The following is a 20,668-nucleotide window of genomic DNA, read 5'->3' as shown; positions in this document are numbered from 1 at the left end:
ATTTTACCTCGGGTCCAATTCTGATTAATTAGTAAAACAAGCAGAGTTGGAAAAAGCAAACTCTTACTCCCATCAACTGGTAGCATTGGGGCAGTGGCATTACTACAGTAATCTCTATGTAAGTCATTGGACCAAGGGGTCCCAAAATTTGCATTTCTAACTGCTCCCAAATGAGGAGGATGCTGCTGGTCCAGGGACTTCACTCTGAGTAGCATGGCTATAGGTCAGTAGATCTTAGATGCTTATCAGAGTTACCTAAGTAATTTTGCCTTATTTTTCAATTATTTTTTATTCTCAAAGATAATTTATTTCAGGAGGTAACTAGTAGATTTAATTAGAAGTGATGACAATATAAGTAAGACTCAATACTAAATTCTTAATTAGTAATGTGTGATACATAAAAAAACCCTGATTTCTTATAAAAGATAGATAAGCTTGAAAGTAATTTTAACTGTCACATAATCTATAAAGTCAAAAGCATAGATATAATTTTTAAAATCCTGAGACAGTTTTAAAAATAAACATGTTCACACTCTACTGAGATCTATGGAAGCTGAATTTCTAGGAGTGAGGACCTCCTTTTTAAAAAGCTTTCCAGTTGAATCTGAGGTGACTCTACTTCAGACAAATGCCAGTATGATTAGATCAAGGGTGAGGGGAAAGGGAGAAGGGAGTTCATCAGTGTTCTGAGGAATTTTATGTGGATTTTTCCACCACTGCCTTGTTTCAAATGGAGTTCTGCAAGCATCTGTCAGCTTAAGGGCCAATTTAACAAGTTATTCTGGTCCTCTGAGCCAAGGGAACATGGTAGCCAAGATTGAAAAAGAAATTAACTTTGCTTTTAAGCACAGCTAGTGGTTCTTCCAAACAATTTCATTTATTATTATTATTCCATTAAAACACATTAAGAACTTTTTTTTCCTTTTATAGGCTCTAATTGCAGAGACAGTTGGAAGTTATGACACCATGGACCTCTTCAGGCACACTACAGAACTCAGTATGCATGTAAGAATTTGTTCATTCTTCAGAATTCATTAGTGAATAAAGTACTACCCTTGTTGAGAAAATGAATACATGGTGGTATCAGATGCTAATGACAGCACCATTCTTTCTTAGAAACAGGTTGCTGTCTTTAGAGAACTTCAAGAGCTGATGAATAAATGACATTGGGATTTAATAGATGCAATAGTCACAAAGAATAGAAACTGAGACTCTGGGGAAAAAAAGTGAGATTGAAAAACTAAATTTAGTTGACATTTCTGGATTATTTATGAAAGCGTTTTAGAATTCTTTTGATTGATAATTATTCATTTGACCTATGGGAGTGGTGCTGAGAAGCAGCAAACCAACCCACCCGTCAGGACTGTTTTCTGCCCTGTATTTATCCCATTTAATTCTTCTACTTAGATTTGAAGCAAGTGATTTAATTATGTTCTTAGCTATATTTTATCATAGGAACTCTTCATTTAAAGGCATTTAACAGTTGACTTAAAGAAAACTAAGATGTAATGTTTACTGTGTTGAGGTGCATTGTTTCATTTCTTAATTTTTATTGGGATATTTATTACCCTATGTTCATATGTTAACTTTGGCACTTTTACAGACTGAAGGAGCAATAGGTTATGCATATTGGGTCTGTACAACATTGCAAGATAAAAGCAACAGAGAAACAGAGCTGTACCAGTACAACATCCTCCAGATGAATGCAATTCCAGCAGCACAGGTTGTTTTGAGTAAATACATAGGTAAGGCACCTGTTATATAATGGCAAGATATATGAATAACTGTCAAAATAATTTAAAGAGTTTAAATTAAATTTAAAGTTAATTCCAAATTAAATACTAATTCTTTAAGATAGGAATTTGCACTTTCCTCACCAGTGACCAAGTATTCTGCGTTAGTAAACTTTAGTAAGGATTGTTGATGAGATGAGCAATGAGAATTATTGTTACCTAATGATTCAAGATAGAAGTGATTTCCATGCTGTAGTAGAAAGCATTTTGGAGCTTAATGGGCCTTAATGCTTAGTTTTGTGATTTACTTTCTCTGCAGTCTTAGGCCAAGTATTTTACTTCCCTTAGCATCTCTTAATCTTGAAAAGTAGGGATAACAATACTGAGGTTGCAGGGTTGTGAGACTTATATGAATATTATATGCTTCAGGTTCCAAACCCAGTGCCTTTAACATCCCCCTTTAGCACCTGCTCTTGCTTCAAGATACTGGAAAAATATGTTTAGGCTTAGGAAAAGGACAGAATGCTGAAATTTTATTAACCGTCTAGTGTAATAATTTCCATTCTTCCTTAATAAAACTAACATTGGGTTTCAGTCTCAGCTCCACCACTTAGCCAAATGAAATCTTGGGCTTTTTACCAAATTGAATTTCAGTCCTCCCTTCTATAATACAAGAGTGAAAATATGTATTGCTTAGGATTTAATGAGATATATATACAAAACGTTATGCAGAGTACCCAGCCTATCCTAGATGCTCAAGGAATGTTAGTTTCACTAGCATCTTATTTGTCCCTTGACAAAATTCTAATAAAGAAGCTAGGAGTTTAACAGAAATATTGACAGTTGAATAATCTGAAGAATCAGACAGACTGAAAAGTGGGAGAGAAAATGCCTCATCACTGTAATATGCAGGATGGTAACACTCGTGCACTGAGGCTGGGGCACTTGAGTAGAAGGCAGTTTCCAGATATCAGCACTTTGGGACATTAACATGTTATGCAATGTGCCAAAAGGAATGACTAGTGAATATCTAGAGCCTCTGAGAAAGTGTATGATCAGAAATTTTGATAGGTTTCCTTACAGATGGGAAACATTTGTAAAGGATTTATATAAAGAGGTAAAGCTTTAGCTTTCTGCAAAATTCAGATACCTGGAACATGAACAAATCATTCCCTGACAATTATGCATAGCTAGATTTTTGAGTCTGTAGTGGAGCCATATCATATATTTATTTATCGAATTTAACTATGTGTACTTGGCCAAAAAGTAAGTTAGAAGCAGAAAAAAGAAGGGCAGTGGACAAGAGAGAATGCAGATGAATCGTCTGTCCTGCTGTTTGCCTCAGAGTGAGTGTGGATGGAGGGCATAGATCTTTTACTCAGCTTGACTCAGTGTGGTGACCTGTCCTTGTGTGCTGACTTTAGGATTTTTCAAGAATCATTTTGACTATGTGATTTTCACACTATGCTTTGACATTAGAACCTAACCATCACATAAGATGTGGTTATACTATACTTTGTTTAACAGTTTAAAGAATTTGAAGGCTTGCTTCCCAATACAACTAAGTACATCAGATGTATTTCTTTCTTCATTAGTAGATACATGATATGTTTTGATACTAGAATTTCAAAATACTGCATTGAAAGGGCTCAAATCATCTTCTGTTTCTAGGGTACAATACTGAATTTTTTTTTAAAACATGGAAATTGAAGCAGAACCACCAAGAGAAATTGTTACTAAATTTAATCACAGAAAGGTTTAAGTGATTAGCCAAAGAATGAATCTCCTTGTAATTCAAATGACTAGTTTTAACATGAGCTACAATTTCAAATTATTGTATCCTTGGAAATAAAAATATTTAAACTTTAAAACATAAGTAGAAACCATACATAACTATAGATGTTATTCAATACTTTTAAAGAGTCGTAAAATGATGATTGGTATTTTATAGTCATGATGAAATCAGACTACTGTTCTTAGCAATGCCAATGAAATCAGGAAATAATCTGGTGTTTAAGATTTTGAAGCAATTGAAAGTAAAACTAGTATTTTACAAACACAACCATCATGCACTTGAAAAGATATTTTTGGATTTCCAGAAAGAATTCAGAATTATGCTCCAGCTTTCACAATGTTGGGTTACTTAAATGAACATCTACAACTGAAAAAGGAAGCAGCAGCTGCATACCAAAGGTAAAGACTCCGTTTAATTGAAATTTGACCCTTATTTGTCATTTGGCCCTTTTAAAAAAACAGAGTCTCATTTTCATGAAGAAGGTACTGATAAAATATTCTGATTCTTTTCCTGATCTTTCATTATCTGTTATTATTACATCTTTGAAGGTAAAAAGATGCAGTTCCAAATTTTCAGCTGTAATTTGATTTCTTATGCTCCTCCTGTGAGAGCAAGAGAGAGAGAGAGAAGAAAAAACAAGAACCAAATTTAAAAAAACCCTCGGATTTTATTTTAGAAAAATCTATCCCTTTAGACTTTGTCTAGCTTTATTAAATGTATGTATTTATTCAGAGAGAAATGAGAACATTATATATTGGTTTGAATCACTTTAATATCTACCATATAGTACTTATTTATTCAGTAAATACTTGTTGAGCTGCTGTGTGCCAGGCAGTGTTCTTGGCACAGGCAACGTAGCTGTGAGTTTACACAGACATAGGCTCTGTTCTCACGGAGCCCGGGTTCTGGTTGGGGAGGCACATGGTAAGCTAATAAACATCTGGGATGGTAATAATTGCTAAGAAGGAAAATCAGAGCAGAGTAAAGGGCCAGACACTACAGGCAAATAGGGAATTTGAGATAGGTTTAAGAGGCGTAGGTTTACTAAGGAGGCGGCTGAGTCTGGCCTGCAGGAAGCGAGGCCACAAGCCATTGGGTTATCAAGGCAAGAGCACTCCAGGCAGAGGGAACAGCGAGAGCAAGTACTCTAAACGGGGTGGACTCGGCACGTTGAGGAGGCAAGGACTGCGTGCTCGGGTGAGACGACCAGCCAGGAGAGTGCGAGGAAATGAAGGTCAACTTGAAGTTTCATTCTCAACAAGTCAGTTGATCTGTGAATAAGAAAATTATTGGTCTTGTGAGTACTAGTTAAAAAGTTAAAAGACCTGATTAGCTCACCTCTGAGGCACATCATCATCCTAAATCTAAACAAGTAGATACTTGGAAGAAGACTTGTTAGATAAAAAAATAACCGAGATGTGTCCCAGATGCTTGCCATCGTGTACAGATCCCTCAGGCGCTCAGAGAAGCCATCACCAGATGGTGCTGGAGGCTGTGCAGTCAAGGCTTATTTTGCCAGGTGTATGTGGAAAGAGGTCTGTTTCTTTCAGTGTTACAATAAAGTTACCAGTAAAGAAACTGTATAAAAGTGATAGAATACAGCAGTGAGCACGATTTTCAGAGAACATTAAGCAGCTTTTGAATGCTTGCTACTCTTGTGGAGCGTACATTATAATTGCAAATATCATGAGTCTAATGCTGCTTTGCTTAAAATGGCAACTCCCCAGTCACTGGGATATGCACCACTTTTTCTTGACTGATCATCACTGTTTTCTGCCTTAAATGAGTGTTGGAGACTTGAAACTACAAATTAGGTATAAATCTAACTAGAGGTTTAATTTTTAATATAATACTATTTCTATACTACTATCTATTAGACTTCTCTGCCAAATTTCTGTTTTTCATGTAACTTTAGGGGCATTAAAAGTTTTTCATAGGTATTTCTCCCTGGCTAATCTTTAAACAGAAAACAAAACGAAACAAAACAAAGAGCAGAAAGTCTTATATCTGACTCCTATAGTTGCTGAGACATTTCCCTGCTTGCCCACAGGGGACTAAGCATGAGAAGGTAAAAATATGTGCTGTCGGCATGTTGTGTTTATTCTAAGCCTCTTGGGACTCCTGGTGACTCATTCCCTTCTCTGAATTCAGAGTAGCCTAAATATTTTTCTGTGTGTAACAGGTAAAGGCACATGAGAGCACTCCATTTCTTGGCTTCCTACCTCAAACTACTAGTATATAAATAATTTTAAGGGTGTCTGTGTACCTCAGATTCTATATACTTCAAGTATTTCAAAACTTTAAAACATCAATACAGTTGTTTCCCATATTTAGATTAGAATTTTTGGATTGTTTAGAAATCAAGTATGATAAATGATTTCATTTACTAAGAGGTCACTTTATTAAAGTTATTTTCCTGACAACCTAAAATCTAACTAAAAGTACGTTTGTGGTACCAATTTAATAAAATATGAGTAAGCTGTATGGAACTAGTTAAACCATTAGTAGAATTAGTAGATCCAGTTAAGGAGGAAGAGTAAAAGAATGCTGTTGCACGTGGATAATTTAAATACTTGTCCTTTTTTTAAAGGGCAATTTTGTTGTTACAGACTGCAGAAGACCAAGATACTTACAATGTTACAATGAGAAATTATGGCAGATTGTTATGGTAAGTATATTTTTTCCCATTAATTCTGTGAATCTGTTACATTTTCCTGGTGAAAGTTATGGGACTGGTGAGGTGATGTCCAGTTTCTAGAGTAGAGAGACATGTATAGATGAGTAGGATGGTGACATTCCCTGGAATACGTAATTCCCACCGCACCAAGCTGCTTTAACAGTTTCCTGTCCCTGTAAGGACACTGAACCCCAGTGTGCTTCGTGAGGAGCAGCTGTGGAACTGATGGTTGTGGACTAGACAGGAGAACATTTGGAAGACAGGTAGTTACTGTCTCTACTAGTAGAAGCCTAGTTAATTGGAAGAGGATTAGACTTACTCTGATTTGCCATATATTCTAAAACTGGGGATGGAATTAAGGGTCTAGAAACCCTTTTGAAATAGTACACAAAATTTTGTGTGTGTGTGCATTTTAGGGGTGGGGAGGGAGCCATTTAACTTCAGCTTCTCAAAGATCTCTAACTTCAAAAAAAAGATTAAAAAAAGAAAAAGATTGGAAACCAGTTATTTCAGAAGATAGAACTAGGTCCGGAGAACAGACATGTTAATGGCAGGAAGTTTTTTGGCTCAAAGTAAGGAGGGATTCCTCAAGTTGAGAGCTACCCCCAAATTGATTGTTCAGTTTGAGACACATTGTTAGAACTATAGTTTGATATTTTGGGATTAGTACCTACATCTTTTAAGTAGCTGCATAGTAGAAATCTGGGGTAGCCAACCAGTTCTTTTCTTTTATAACCATGTAACTGAATCAGAGCTATAGACAAAAAATTTTTCCTGTTTTGATTGCTTCTCCTTTTAATTCTTTTAAGCTGTGTGTTTAGGAGTTGGTAGAGTTCTTAGACTTCCAAGATTTTGTTGTAGCAGAAGATAAATATGTTGTAAGAAACTGTATGGAACAAAATATCCTTTCTCTTTAGCTTGATGTTTCATATAATATAACTGTTTTAGAAGAAAATTTATACCTCCCATTGAAAGTTGGTCATCTGATTTCTTTTTAATTTGTTTTTATTATGAAATATATTAAACATGCCAAATACAGTAATAGAGTGTGGAGCATAATTTAATGAAAAGTCAGCACTCAGAACAGATCTAAAATTCTGTTAATAGGCTGCGGGTTTCTTTTTCAAAGAAAAAAGTTACAAATAAAGTTGAAGCCCCCTTGTGCTCTTCTCTAGTTCCATAGTTTTCTCTACAAAAGTTTGAAGATAGTTTTCATTAAAAAAAAAAAACTTGTAATATATATGTATGTATCTATTAATAATCTAAGGGAGTCTTCTTCCCTTTATTAAAATATTTATCAAAATTTGAGTTTATTGATGTTTAAGTTCTTTAACCTTCATAAAACTAATTTTAGAAGCAAAGATTGCCTGTATTTTTAGCTCCCACCTACACCTCCCCCCAAGATTAAAAAGATTTTATGAAAAGATTTCCAATAACTCATTAAAAATAGAAACAGCTTCTGATTACAGTGATAGATGCCAGAAATAAGAATCTCAAAGATTCTGTTCCAGTTGATGGTAGCTTCTCTTCATTTTTAAATAAACAGAACAAGTATTTGTGTGTTTGTGCATTCTATGTTAGTATCATATATGACAATTTTTACTTTTCTTCCTATTAAATACAGAAAAGATGATGTATAGTTTTGTCTGTGAAATTTTAGTGTATCTATATGCCTTCCAAAAATGTGTGTGCAGTTAAAAACAGTTTATACAAAGGCTAGGTTTGATTCTGACTGGGTATTTTATGACTTGTTAACCTTGTCAAAGATGCTAGAACTGTACTCATAGGGTAATATTTAATTAGTGTATTAAGCTTAAAAAATTAGAGTTCTTTATAAAAGTCAACTTGAAATTATTTTGATAACTTGAGAGTTTAATTCAAGTTTGTTAAAAAAAAAGACACTGTAATTTGGCAGAACTGGTCATTTTCACATGTAATTTAAAAGAAACAAAGTGTGAAGTTAAATCCCTATTTGAAATAAGTGATATGCCTTCTATTTTAATGTCAGTCTTTTCTACAGCTTTAACATGTTAAATGAGTAGGTTGTTTAAAGAACCTTGGTATGATGATATCTCCGTAGTTTGATAAATGAAAGTGATTTTTGATATTAAAAGTAAGTTATGTTTTGCTTCTTAGTTCCATTGGTGAATATGATAAAGCTATCCAGGCTTTTAAGTCCACGCCCCTTGAGGAATTAGAAGACATCGTAGGTTTTGCATTGGCTTTATTTATGAAGGGTCTGTACAAAGAGAGTAGCAAAGGTAAGTATGTTGCTTAAAGCTAAAGGGTACATCCTACCAGATTCCAGAGAAGAGTTTAATCATGATAAGCTTATATACAGAAAAATGTGATATTAAGATGGGGGTAGGTGCTGCAGTGTTTATTAAAAATCTGACTAGGAGTCAGGAAAAATACTAGGTATTTTTTAGCTTGTTCCCTCATTTAGTATATTATTATGATGAATAGTCACCATAATAATGTCATCATTTAGCAGTGTTGTGAACTGAGTATTATCTTTATTATTTAGATGAAGAAACTGAGGCCCAGGCTCTCTGATGGTGTACATGTAATGTAGCATTTGAAAGCTGGTCTTTACTGTTCCACAGTGTTTCAGTATACATTTCTGATAAATGAAGACCTCAACCATTGTTAGTAATAATATACTTTGGTTTCTCCAGAAATGTTTATTGAGTACATTTCCATATAAATGGGCCAAACCTATGTGTGTGCAGCTCATTGTAAGTATCTACTGCTTAATGAAGTTCCTGCTCTGTTCATGGGGATTTGGTTGATATCTCAATGGCTGTAGGCCTCCAATTCTTTTAATGTTAGTGACTCAGAATTCTCTATAGATTCAGAAGATGCAGTTTGGGAAATGGCACATAATAATCCTAATGATATCCCCAGAATCACTGTGAAACAGCTAAACCAAGTTATGTTATTTATGAGTTTTTATTCTATTCACTTGAGAACAAAGGAATAATATATAATTTTAGTTAGACTATTTTGAAAGCTAGGATTAGGAAAGGAAAAACCCCAGTTTGTCAATCAGGGTTGCTTTTACATTGTTTTGCTTTTGTTTCTGACTCTGTGTAACAGCCTATGAGAGAGCCTTGTCTGTTGTTGAATCAGAACAAGACAAAGCCCATATCTTGACAGCTCTGGCAATAACGGAATATAAACAAGGAAAAGTGGATGTAGCCAAGACGTTGCTATTTAAATGGTATGTATAGTTAACATCAACACTTAAGATGACCAGATCCTTAAATATTGGGTGAAAATTTAGAGTAACGTAAAATGACATTCTTAATGTTTTAGGAATGTTTTGGTGAATAAAAGGGATTGGACCTACCTGGTTTTGAATAGTCACAGTTAGAGCTAGAGATTATGATTTAATCTTAGTCCTGGATCCATCCAATTCTTCAAAGTCATTTTGTACTCTGGGTGTATTATTTATTTTTTAAAAAGAGTAATTGATCACCTAATCTGGTAGGATCTTGAAATTTTTATTAAGGCAGCCGTAACTGGCTTGTTTTGGTCCTGTGGGTTCCCAGAGAGATTTTTTTTTCCTCTTCCCTTTTCAGGTTTACCTGATAAAGTTCAGTTAAAATTGAGTCTTTAAAAAAAAACCCAATATAACATAACTATTTATATGATTTCTGTTACTAAAACAACATCGTCTGATATCTATGGTTATTTATGTGGTATTTTTTTGACTTCTTGAAATTTTTTCTCTTTTGTGAAAGCTTAATTCCTTCAAAAGTAGTAGATGATTAATAAATGCTATTGAGACAGTGGTTATCAATGAGTGCTTTATTGGCATTTTAAGTGTTATGAATCCTCATAGTACAAAATTGCCTCCCTATTGCAGCGAGATTGCATCCTTGTCCCGCATCTGTTAAATGCTAATAGCACTCTTCAATCATTGTGAAAACTAAAAGTGTCTCCATATATCTCCAGTTATGCTCCCCCACCCAACGGTGGGGGCAGGGAAATGATTAGCTGGTACTAGTTGAGAACGACTTCTGTAGGATAAGCTCTGTATTTGTGTATTCATTGTGATACTTTTGTCCCATCCTGACTAAAGTAATTTTCTTGTATAATAAATAAACAGTTATTTCTCCTCCTTTTAGCTATTTTGAGAAAACCAATCAAAATTTTTAAAAAATCTTATCACTTTACATGGATGCACTCATGTAATGTGAATATATGGCTATGTAACATTCAGAGAACCCAAAGCTGCAAATGGCTTGGGGAGAAGAATCAAAGATGCCCTTGTATTACTGCAGGTATCAAGAACAAAAGCAACCCCAATTTAGACACAATTAGATTAGTCTTGGGTTACTATTTAAAACAGTAACATTAGTGGAAGTAGAGAAAAGTGATAGAATATAGTCTTATTCTTTTCCCCTTTTATTATGAGGGAAAACCTTTATCTTCTTTTTTTGTGGTGTTGGATCCAGGGCTAGATATTTTATCTACTTCATGTTTCTTTGTTTTTGATTCTCTGCATGTCATCTTTTAAACTTAACACTACCAACTGCTCCCTTTCCTGCTCCTTGGCATTCTTTTCTTTGACTTCCTTTCTGTGAAAAATACAGTTACCAATTCTGAATTGGTCGTGCTTGGCATTCGTATGATAGAAACTAAGCAATGTCCTAGGTGCTTATTTAAGGGGAATATGAGTCAGTTCAACATATAAGGGGAAAAAAATTGCTTACCAACTTCATACAGTTTATGATATTAAATAATTACATATAAAATCCCTAGCACATGGTACAGGACAACATGAAGGTACTGCACATTCAGCACATGTTAACTTAGTGGGATGTAGTCATTTGATTATAATTTAGATTTTGTGTATTAATAAATACGAGAGTAGGTACGTTTTTCTCCTTTCTGGGTCAAGGCACAAATTAGAATTTCTTCCTTTGTTGTTAGTACTGGAATTTATATTTTAGTATTTGCTTTTTTTTTAAGTTACAACTTACAGTATGCTTGATTTGTATTGATGGAAATGACTGTGACTGATATTCTTCCCTGTTTGAATGCCTATATCTATTAGCCCTTATCGTAAAGAGAGTTACTGTGGATGCTTTAAGTACTGTGTACTCTAGAGCTGCCCATGAAAATTCATGTTATACATGTTTGTTAAAATCAAATTCTAAGCAGTTTGCTTACCCCTCTCAAAAAATAATAGAAAGACATAGTGGTAGGTATGTGATATTTTATAATGTAATAAATATTTCTGTTATATTTTAATAAACTTTATTTCAAAGATTTTCAAAATTCCTTTGTTTTGTTACAGTACAACACTTGTAATTATTATCTGAAGTATTACTAAGTTTGTAGGGAGCTAAGGTTTTCTTCATTTAAATTAATAAGGATTCCTAAACATTATTGACTTTTACTTCTGTAAGGCTAAATCAAATTGCACAGTTGAAGAAGGGGAAAAAAAGCTGATTTTACATACAAAATTTAAGTTCTCCTTCTGTTACAAATATACCACTTGGTAGATATAGGTAGTATTTATACTTACTATATATAGCATCACAGAGCAGTAAGAAAAAGCTTTTTGAGAATGATAAAAAATCAGATCTTAGATTAAGGGTTTTCCATTGTATAATTTATACCTTCTAGGATTTTTTCGAAACTAGAGATTTTAGTAAAACTATTCTAATTATTTATCTAGAACTGAGATCCAAAGAGACTGTGATGTATATATGTTTCTAAACTTAGATAAAATGACCAGAAAAGGAATTTCGCTGTTAATACTCTGTGAAAGGCCATTGGTACTTTTAACTGCTTCAGAAATTTAGGGAAATTACTGTTCCTAGAAACCAAGGAATTTGCTTTTATATGTATCTTAAAAGCTGGGCTATCATTTGGTGAATTTATAAGTAAATTGTTTTTCCTACTAAATGTTAAGTATGTTTTAATAGTTTCACACTATTGTACTCATGGCTAATAGGCAATTAAAAATACATTTACAGCTCTATCTTAAAGGAACCAACCACAGAAAGCCTTCAAACCCTGTGTGCTCTAGGATTGGCAGTGCAGGATGCTACACTGTCCAAAGCTGCACTTAATGAGTTACTGAAGCACGTCAAACAGAAAGACAATGATTATCAGAGGTGCCTTCTTACTTCAGCGGTTTATGCACTGCAAGGCCGCAGTGTGGCAGTGCAGAGACAGGCATCTAAAGCTGTTCACAGGTAAATTCTGTACTTGTGCACTCAGGGTCTGATTATGCTTAATGAGTTTGTCTTTGAGATTTGGACCTTATTAAGACTATACAATGAGGTAGGTGTATATATTTGGAAACCACATTTTGGTTTCATGAATTTGTACATAGGACCAGGTAACCGTACACAGTTATTTCACCTATAATGATTTAAATTAAAAATTCGGTTAATGAAGACAAGAGAACAGAAATTTTTCCCTTATTCAGATTAAGGCCCAAACCTTGTTTTAGTATGAAAGCCCTTACAAATTCTCAAGTGTGTGATATTGTCAGCTTGTTATCTGATACTTTCCAAGTTTGATGGTTTTAGGAATTTTTTGGTCACTCAAACATCCATTAATATATGCAAAATTTAGAAAGCTGTCATCATTAGCAGTAGTGGTTATTTATTTGTTTTATTTTCAGCAGTAAAGTGTTATGTCTGCAGTTTATTTTCCTTCCACCATTCTCATCTCTGTGTGTTTTCTTTGAATATAACATATTAAATTTCCTTAACCTTTCTTGATTAGATATCATGGCTTTGTAATCATCACATTGCTGATTTTTCCTTCTTATTTTAATAAAGACTATAGGTGTATATATGAGATAAAAGTATGTTTTCTAAAAATTCAGACAGTTTCAACCACACATGGACTAATTGTGTCCATACAGTTACATTATATTACATGTGAACTTGTTTTACATTATGAATTAAGATTATCTAAAAGATTTTAAAGTTAGGTACTAAATAAAATGTTGATTTTTTTTTATTTTTTTGTTATTAAAGTAACATCTCTAAGCCCTCTATTTTTTTTTTATCATCTTTATAGTAACCCAGCTGACCCTGCTCTTTGGTCTCTGTTGTCCCGAGTGGTTGCCCAGCATGCTCAACGAAATGCAAAAGTGAGTATCTTTCTGTCCTGAATTCTGACAGAAAGATAAAATAACTTGTGATGTGGTAAATAATATAATTTTAAAGTATTAGCATTAGCATTCTGGAAAATAATTAACTAATATAGCAAGGGAATTCTATTCTTTAATGAAGTTTTCTATCAGTAGTACACTGAGTTTCTTCCATGTGCTATCGTACTGCTCTGGGTGTTACAGAAAATGGAGAGAAGGAGGTGGACTTTTTTGAACATGTTAATGGCTATGTGATAATATTATGCTTGTAATGTTGCCATTTAGTAAGCATTAGCTATTGTGTCTCTGAATCCCAAAAGATAATTTTACTTAAAAGCTTCTTGAAGGTAAGAAAATAAGCACTGGAACACTGCAAATTATCTGAAAATGTGAATCTAAACATGAAGTCACTGATGTTCTTTAGAATAAAAGGGATTTTCACTGTATTTTAGTTCATAACAGCCGGATATTTTCAGGAGTCTATAAAGTATTTTGTTAACCTCTTTCTGTGTGTAATATGTCCATTCATAGTTTACATAAGTAGTTGGTAAACATTATGGTCATAGCTAATATGTTTTGAACACTTATTACGTCTAATAATTCCAGTGCCTTAAGTCTGTGTGCATCTTTTTTTGTTTATTATTTCTGCTGGTTTTCATACTAGCTTTGTTTCTTGGTTTGCCTGACTGGGTGAGCTTGTAGATTTTTTTTGTGGAAATAATTTGAGGCCTAGAATTGAGGTATAATTCTACAGAAAGAAATTGTACTTTTTTCTACCAGGTGTTTGTGAGCTTCACCAATCTGGAACCACCTTAAAAAAGATTTATAGCTTGAGGTTTCTGGACCAAGCAGGTTGCTATGTGCCTGGGTTTCAAGGTCATTTGAATCCTGGTTTACTTTTGATTCACTTTTAATCTGAGTGTATAGCACCTTGATGGGAGGGTCAAGTATCTTAGCTTATTTTGATATGAATTTCCTATATACTCCTTCCTTGTGTGAGCCCTGCCTGGGCTCTGATTTCTGTCCCACTAGCCCGCAAGTCCTTCAGACTGAAAATTAAAATTTGTTAGGATCTGCAAATGCAGAACTGCCTTCCTTCACTTACCTCTGTGAATTCCAGTTTTCCTTTTTAGTTTTGGCTTGGTAAGTCCTTAATATCTTGTCAGCTTTCTAGTGCTTTTAAGAATACATGCTTTTTATATTTTATCCCAGTGCTTAAACTTAAATGTGCAAATGAAATCACCTGATAATTTTGTTAAAATGCAGATTCTAATTCAGGTCAGGGGTGGGGCCTGATATTCTGCATTGCTAACAACCTCCTGGAGAATGTCAGTTGTGCTGGTGCACAGGTCACACTTTGAGTAGCATAGTTTTTTCCTACATTTTTAGTTCTTTTCAGTGAATGAGTTTGTTCACAGAACCTAAAAGACCATGATTATTAGACACTGGAATGAAGTACTTATTATGGGCCAGCTATTATGCTAGGTATTTTTATATATTTTGTCGTTTAATATGAAATAGCTGCAATTAATGTCCACAGAGGAGGACGCTTGAGACATAGAGATTAAATAACTTGAGCAAAATCACAGTTAGTAGATGTGGTGATGGTTTTTCTCAGATCTAACTCTTGAATCCTCCTGCTCTGCTGTGTTGTCTTTCTTCTTTTTAATCCATCTTCTATTTGCTTTATATTGAAATTTAAAAATTTTTTATTTTTAACATTCTTTATATGCTAAATACGATTTTGAAAACATTTCTGATACACTTATGAGATAAAGAATATAGGATACTTCTAATTTAAAATGAAATAATTCTTATAATTCACTTTTCTAGGTAAAATGTCTAGTGGAATTTTTAAAAATTAAGGATTTCAAATCAACTTTGTGAAAACCACAATGCTGTATATATTTTCCTTATTTTTAATATTGAGTTGATTATTAAAGCAGTGACAAGCTTCATGATGCTCTGAACTTTAGTTATTCATTTTACTAGGGACTATGGACATTTTAAAAATACTGTTTTTCATGGAGTGAAGCCATATTTATCTTACAATAAGTTTTGTGGTTTCTGTTTTTTTTTTTTTTCTCATTCAGTCTTTGTTTCACACTCTTGTATCTTGTTAGAAAATTATATATTTGTTTGTTACCACTGTAAAATCATGTAACTTTTGGATCTTTAATGAATATTTTAAAAGAACAGAGTTGAAATGATCATAGTAGAAAAAGGTTTTTCTTTTATAAAAATATTAAACTTTTTTTTAAAGCAGTAATAAGTTGGTACTTAAGAAGTTAGGGGTTATGAATGTGATAAAAGCAAACTTTTCAAATGATTTAATGTAAAGATTTATCAGTCTGTTTTCACTTTTTGTGAAAGTTTATGCATTTATCTAAGTAATCATTTGTTTACTATTATAGGGAGGTGCAGTAGCAGGAAATGTGGCTCATATCCTGGACTCAAATCATGGAAAGGTTAGTTTGCCCCTGTTCAAACGAAGTGTTCTACTTGTTAAATAGTATTATTGATGAAAGAGTAATTTTTCTTCCTAGGCTTAGGGTCACATCATATCCAATATAGTCCTACTTTTAGTCACTTTGAAAGTCAGGAAACTATAGAGAGAATTGGTTAACATCCTTCCCTTCTCTTATGTAGAAGGCGTTACTGTACACTGCAGTCAATCAGTTGGCTACGGGAAGCAATTCAGCAGAAGATGAAAAAAATACTGCACTAAAGACTATTCAAAAGGCAGCTCTCCTTTCTCCAGGTGAATATAATATAATCTATTTCATTATTTAGGACTCTGTCAATCTTGCATTTGTGACTTATAGAGGCAAAGTTTGTATTTTTATGAAATAAAGGGATTTTAAAATATTTTAAGATTTTGCATATTATTTGATTATCTCCATTCAGATTATTTTTATTTTATATCTAGTATCTAATATCAGATAGTAATTCTCATAATTAAGAGATAATAAGCTATTGAAGTAGGCTCAAAGGGTTATCTGTTTAGAAATACTTTATTACCCATTATTGAAAATCTGAATTATACATTTTCAAGAAGTAGTTTTATTTGTTTTCTATCAGTCTTGTTTATGAGATTTATCTATAGCTACTAAGTTATTTAATAAACATAATTTAGTTATTTTTATGTGTGATAAGCTCCTTGAAGAGTGGAGCGATGTCTTCTGTGGTAACTGCTAGAACTGCCGAGGTGCTGGCCTCACTGGACTAGCCTGTCTTTAGTTGTAACCAGATGAGTTGCTTGTTTGCCATTGGTCACAAAAGGTACCAAGGAACTGCGTTTGGACTGCATCAGCGTGCTTCCATTACCACACTGGAGGAGTACTTTAGAGGACTGGAATATTTAGCAAAGTAGGATTATGGGATGTATTTTTATATAATTTTGTTTTTAATGTGATATATAGCAATAAACAATATATTCCGCCAGAGCACTTCAGACTTTAGTTAAATCAGAATATTATTGCTTTTGGCCACCGACTGGGGAAACACATTGTACAAAGAACAGGTAAATGCTATCTTTACAATAGATGGTAAAGATCTGAACTACACTTCAGAGATTATTCTATAAAACAAGTAAACAGACCATTGTCTTGCTGTTTATTCTCTCTTTCATTTTTGAAATAGAACAAAAAGAAACCCTAAACATTTGGTTTTGTCTGTGCTATATATTGGGTGAATTTCTGATTTTAAAAGGTGTCCTTAAGCAAGTATTAGGTATAGAATCACTCTTCGAATTTTTACTGTGGATCTAGCATGACAGAAGATCTGTTAACTTTTGATTGTGTAAGTGGCATATACTTTAGAGAGGTGAGATTGCCCAGATGAGATCTTCTTTAATCATCTTCTCTGATTTTCCCATATTTGGAAAAATTCATACACAAAGAAACAGAGTCATCATATAAGAAACTTAAAGCAGGAACTGATCAATGAAGATGAGTGCTTGTTTGAGACTTGTTTTTGGAATCCAGTGAAAGTGAATGTAATTGTAGTTATGTGTAATAGCTGTACACCTAGCCTTTGTAGACCTTTAGTTAAACAAAGTACAGTTGTTTCAGAAGTTTAAATATAATTCCAGTAATTTAAAACTGATGGAAAGAAATCCAGTTTCTGTTAGATTAGTGCTTCTGTTTTATTAAAAGGTATTTTTAGGAAACTATATTAAAAATTTGGGGTTTCTACTTTATGCATGTGTATATGTGTGTGTGTGTGTGTGTATATATATATATAAAAATATAAATAATATTTACATTATCACTTTGTTTCATAGAGAATTTGAGTTACCTAATCATCTATAGGAGAGTTAACGAAAATAGCAATTCTTTTGAATTATAGCAAGAAATTGCTGCAGCTAATGTCAGTCCCCTCTCCCAAAATCTAAGCTATAGAATACCCTAAGATCCTTAAATGAATTGTTCACTTAATCTTAGAAATAGGTCAATATTCAGAAGTTGAGTCTACTTCAGTTGGAATTATAGGATTTTAGACCTGAGGGCGCCTGAGCCATCATTTAATTCAGATGCCTTATTTTATAGAAATATGAGTCCCAAAGGAAAAGCTACTGCACAGTTAATTAGTGGCATTGTTAGACCTAAAACCCTAATCTAAGACTCAGTCATATGCCTTTCATTATATAGTAATCAGATCTCATCATAAATTCTAGGAAATGGTCCTTTTTCTGGATTTGATTATATCTTACGTTATTTAAACTAAGGTAGTCATCATCTGGGCAGAAATTATTTTGTAATATGAAGGTATATATTTAATTTTTTATAAAATTTTTCATCTGCATAAGATTTCTAATGATTTTTGTACAATTAGCAGTAATACTGACCATCTATAAATGAAACAGATATATATTTTAAACATCTGATAGGAGATATATATTGGATGGGACAGTTAGGTAAGGAAAAAAAATAAAACTAGAGCAAAAACCTATGTTTAAGTGACTGTATTGTTAATCAGCACCCCTTGTGGGATTTAAAAATTACCATTTTTTAAGGATAGCAGCACTAAAATATTAACCATGTAAATATTAACCTGCAAAATATGATTTATGAAATAAAAGATCAAACAAATAAGAAAAAGCACCTAAGTTCCAAATCCCAATCCCCTTTTTCTTTTCACAACTAACTTTCATGAAAGGAGGAGTCTATACTCATAATCTCTGTTATTACCTCCTCAACCCACTGATACCAGGCTTTCCCTTTTCTCCTGAAGCTACTATCAAGATGTGAAGGAAGGAGGAAAAGAGCAAATGAATGAAGAGATATATACTCATTTAATTGCTTCACTTGCAATGATAAAGTGACTTTCATGCTTGACTCTTAGAACATAAGTAAAATGGAGTTGTCTTGAGCTTTTCCTTTGACTCAAACTTTTCTTAAGAACTGAGAAATTGTGTTACCTTGCTTTTCCTATGACTGAGCCTTTTAATACAGGGACTGAATGATGAACGCAGATGTCTCTTTGAGAGTAGCCCTTAGTGTTCAGTGAAAGTGAATATAATTGACCTTCTCACAGTAGCACACTAGTCAAGGCAAGTGAGGTAACCAGTGATGGAAGAAGAGCTTAATAGGATATTTCTCATTTTCTGATGTGTTTGGAAAAAAATGACAAATCTTGAAGGGTGAATATAGTAATGTGGCTTCTGGAAAAAGTATGAATTAGTTTTTCTTTAAGAAAATGAAATTTTTCTGGAGGGACTCTTTAATTAAGTTAATTAATTAATTTGATATTTATAAAGTCTTACTTTCATTTTTGGTAGTTTTATAGCAAGGTATTGATATTAACAAGCCTTCAAACTGTATTTCCTGTGTTTAGGTGATCCTGCTGTTTGGGCCGGGCTAATGGCAGCCTGTTATGCTGATAATAAACTGGCTCTAGTGAACAACACTCAGCCAAAGAGGATGGACTTATACTTAGCACTGTTATCTGCTATTTCTGCCTCAAGTAAGTTTAAAAGAGCATTTAATACATGGTAAATTCAGGGTAGAGTACTCAGAAGGATATTGCCAAAAGGTAGCAGGCACAATTAGCCATATGCTAAAAGCTGTTACATGCTCCTGTAACAAAGCTTAAGAACAAGCCTTGAAAAGATCAAATCATTTTGAAGGAGCTTACCTGCATACCAAATAAAGTTCAAGAACATTATAGGAATACAGAAATATCCAGCATTCAACAAGGTGACATTCACGATGTCCAGTATCCAGCTAAAACTTAATATACATACAAACGAGCAGAAAAATAACACCCACAATGAAGAGAAGAATCAACCAATAGAAACAGAACCATAAATGACACATGATAGAAATCTCTTTAAAAAGTAATTGACTTGGGGGAAGGTATAGCACAGTGGTAGGGTTTGTGCTTAGCATGCACAAGTTCCTGGGTTCGATCCCTAGTACCATTACATAAATAAATAGATAAAAATAAACTTAATATCACCCCCTCCTAAGAAAATGTAATTGACTATTTAAAGCACATATGACAGTAATAGCATAAAGACCGAGAGGGGAAAATGGAAGTATTTTGTTGTAAAGTTTTTATACTATAAGTGAAGTGGTTTAATATTATAGTCATTCCTTGTTATCTGTGGGGGATGGGTTCCATGACCCCCTCAGATGCCAAAATCTGCAGATGTGCAAGTCCCTTAAATAAAATGATATACTACAGTTGGCTCTCAGTATCCACGGGTTTCACATACATATATACAGAGGGCTGATTATACTTAAAAGTAGACTGTGACAGGTTAAAGATGAATACTCTAAACTTTAAAGCAGACACTAAAAAAAAGTTATCACTTAATAAGTCACCAAAATAGAAAAAATGGGATATAAAAAATAATCCCAAAAAGGAGGAAAAGGGAACAAAGAATAGATAAAGAGAAAACAAAACAGTAGAGTTAATTAAACCCAACCATATCAATAATCAAGTTAAATATATAGAATACAGAAATCAAGTTAAATAAACAGATACAGAAATTTATAACCAAATTTTAGCAATTCAAATCTAATAACATGTCAAAAAAGATAATATATCATAATCAAGTGGGGATTATCCTAGGAATGCAAGGTTGCTTTAATATTTGAAAATGAATGTAACTTACCATATTAACTGCTATGAAAGATACCAATGAGTTTATACTTTATAATTCCATTTATATGAAATTTTAGATAATGTAAACTAATCTATTGTGACTGAAAACAATTAGTAGTTTCCTGGGGACAGAGGGAAAGAGGAGAGGTGGGATGGGGGACAGAAGTGATTATAAAGAGATTGGAGGAAACTTTTCATGATAATGAGTATGTTCATTATCTTGA

At 33.4% G+C, this 20,668-nt stretch overlaps 1 protein-coding gene across 5 annotated transcripts in view; it reads left to right on the top strand.

Moving 5' to 3' along the window:
* The window catches only part of TTC37 (tetratricopeptide repeat domain 37), a 134,881-nt gene that overhangs the window by 93,378 nt on the left and 20,835 nt on the right, over nt 1-20,668 (top strand). For 4 of the 5 annotated variants that reach the window (XM_006194506.3, XM_032476249.1, XM_032476229.1 and 1 more), the window contains 11 exons: nt 931-1,005; nt 1,604-1,745; nt 3,833-3,926; nt 6,119-6,196; nt 8,342-8,466; nt 9,305-9,428; nt 12,199-12,420; nt 13,259-13,331; nt 15,746-15,799; nt 15,981-16,092; nt 19,170-19,298. In XM_006194506.3, coding sequence (XP_006194568.3) covers nt 931-1,005; nt 1,604-1,745; nt 3,833-3,926; nt 6,119-6,196; nt 8,342-8,466; nt 9,305-9,428; nt 12,199-12,420; nt 13,259-13,331; nt 15,746-15,799; nt 15,981-16,092; nt 19,170-19,298 — 1,228 coding nt within the window. The remainder of the gene's footprint in view (nt 1-930; nt 1,006-1,603; nt 1,746-3,832; nt 3,927-6,118; nt 6,197-8,341; nt 8,467-9,304; nt 9,429-12,198; nt 12,421-13,258; nt 13,332-15,745; nt 15,800-15,980; nt 16,093-19,169; nt 19,299-20,668) is intronic. The other variant, XM_032476261.1, reaches the window with a different exon arrangement.

Source organism: Camelus ferus, chromosome 3, assembly GCF_009834535.1.
Source record: "Camelus ferus isolate YT-003-E chromosome 3, BCGSAC_Cfer_1.0, whole genome shotgun sequence".
Taxonomy (NCBI): Eukaryota; Metazoa; Chordata; class Mammalia; order Artiodactyla; family Camelidae; genus Camelus; species Camelus ferus.
This window is presented reverse-complemented; position numbering and strand designations above follow the sequence as displayed.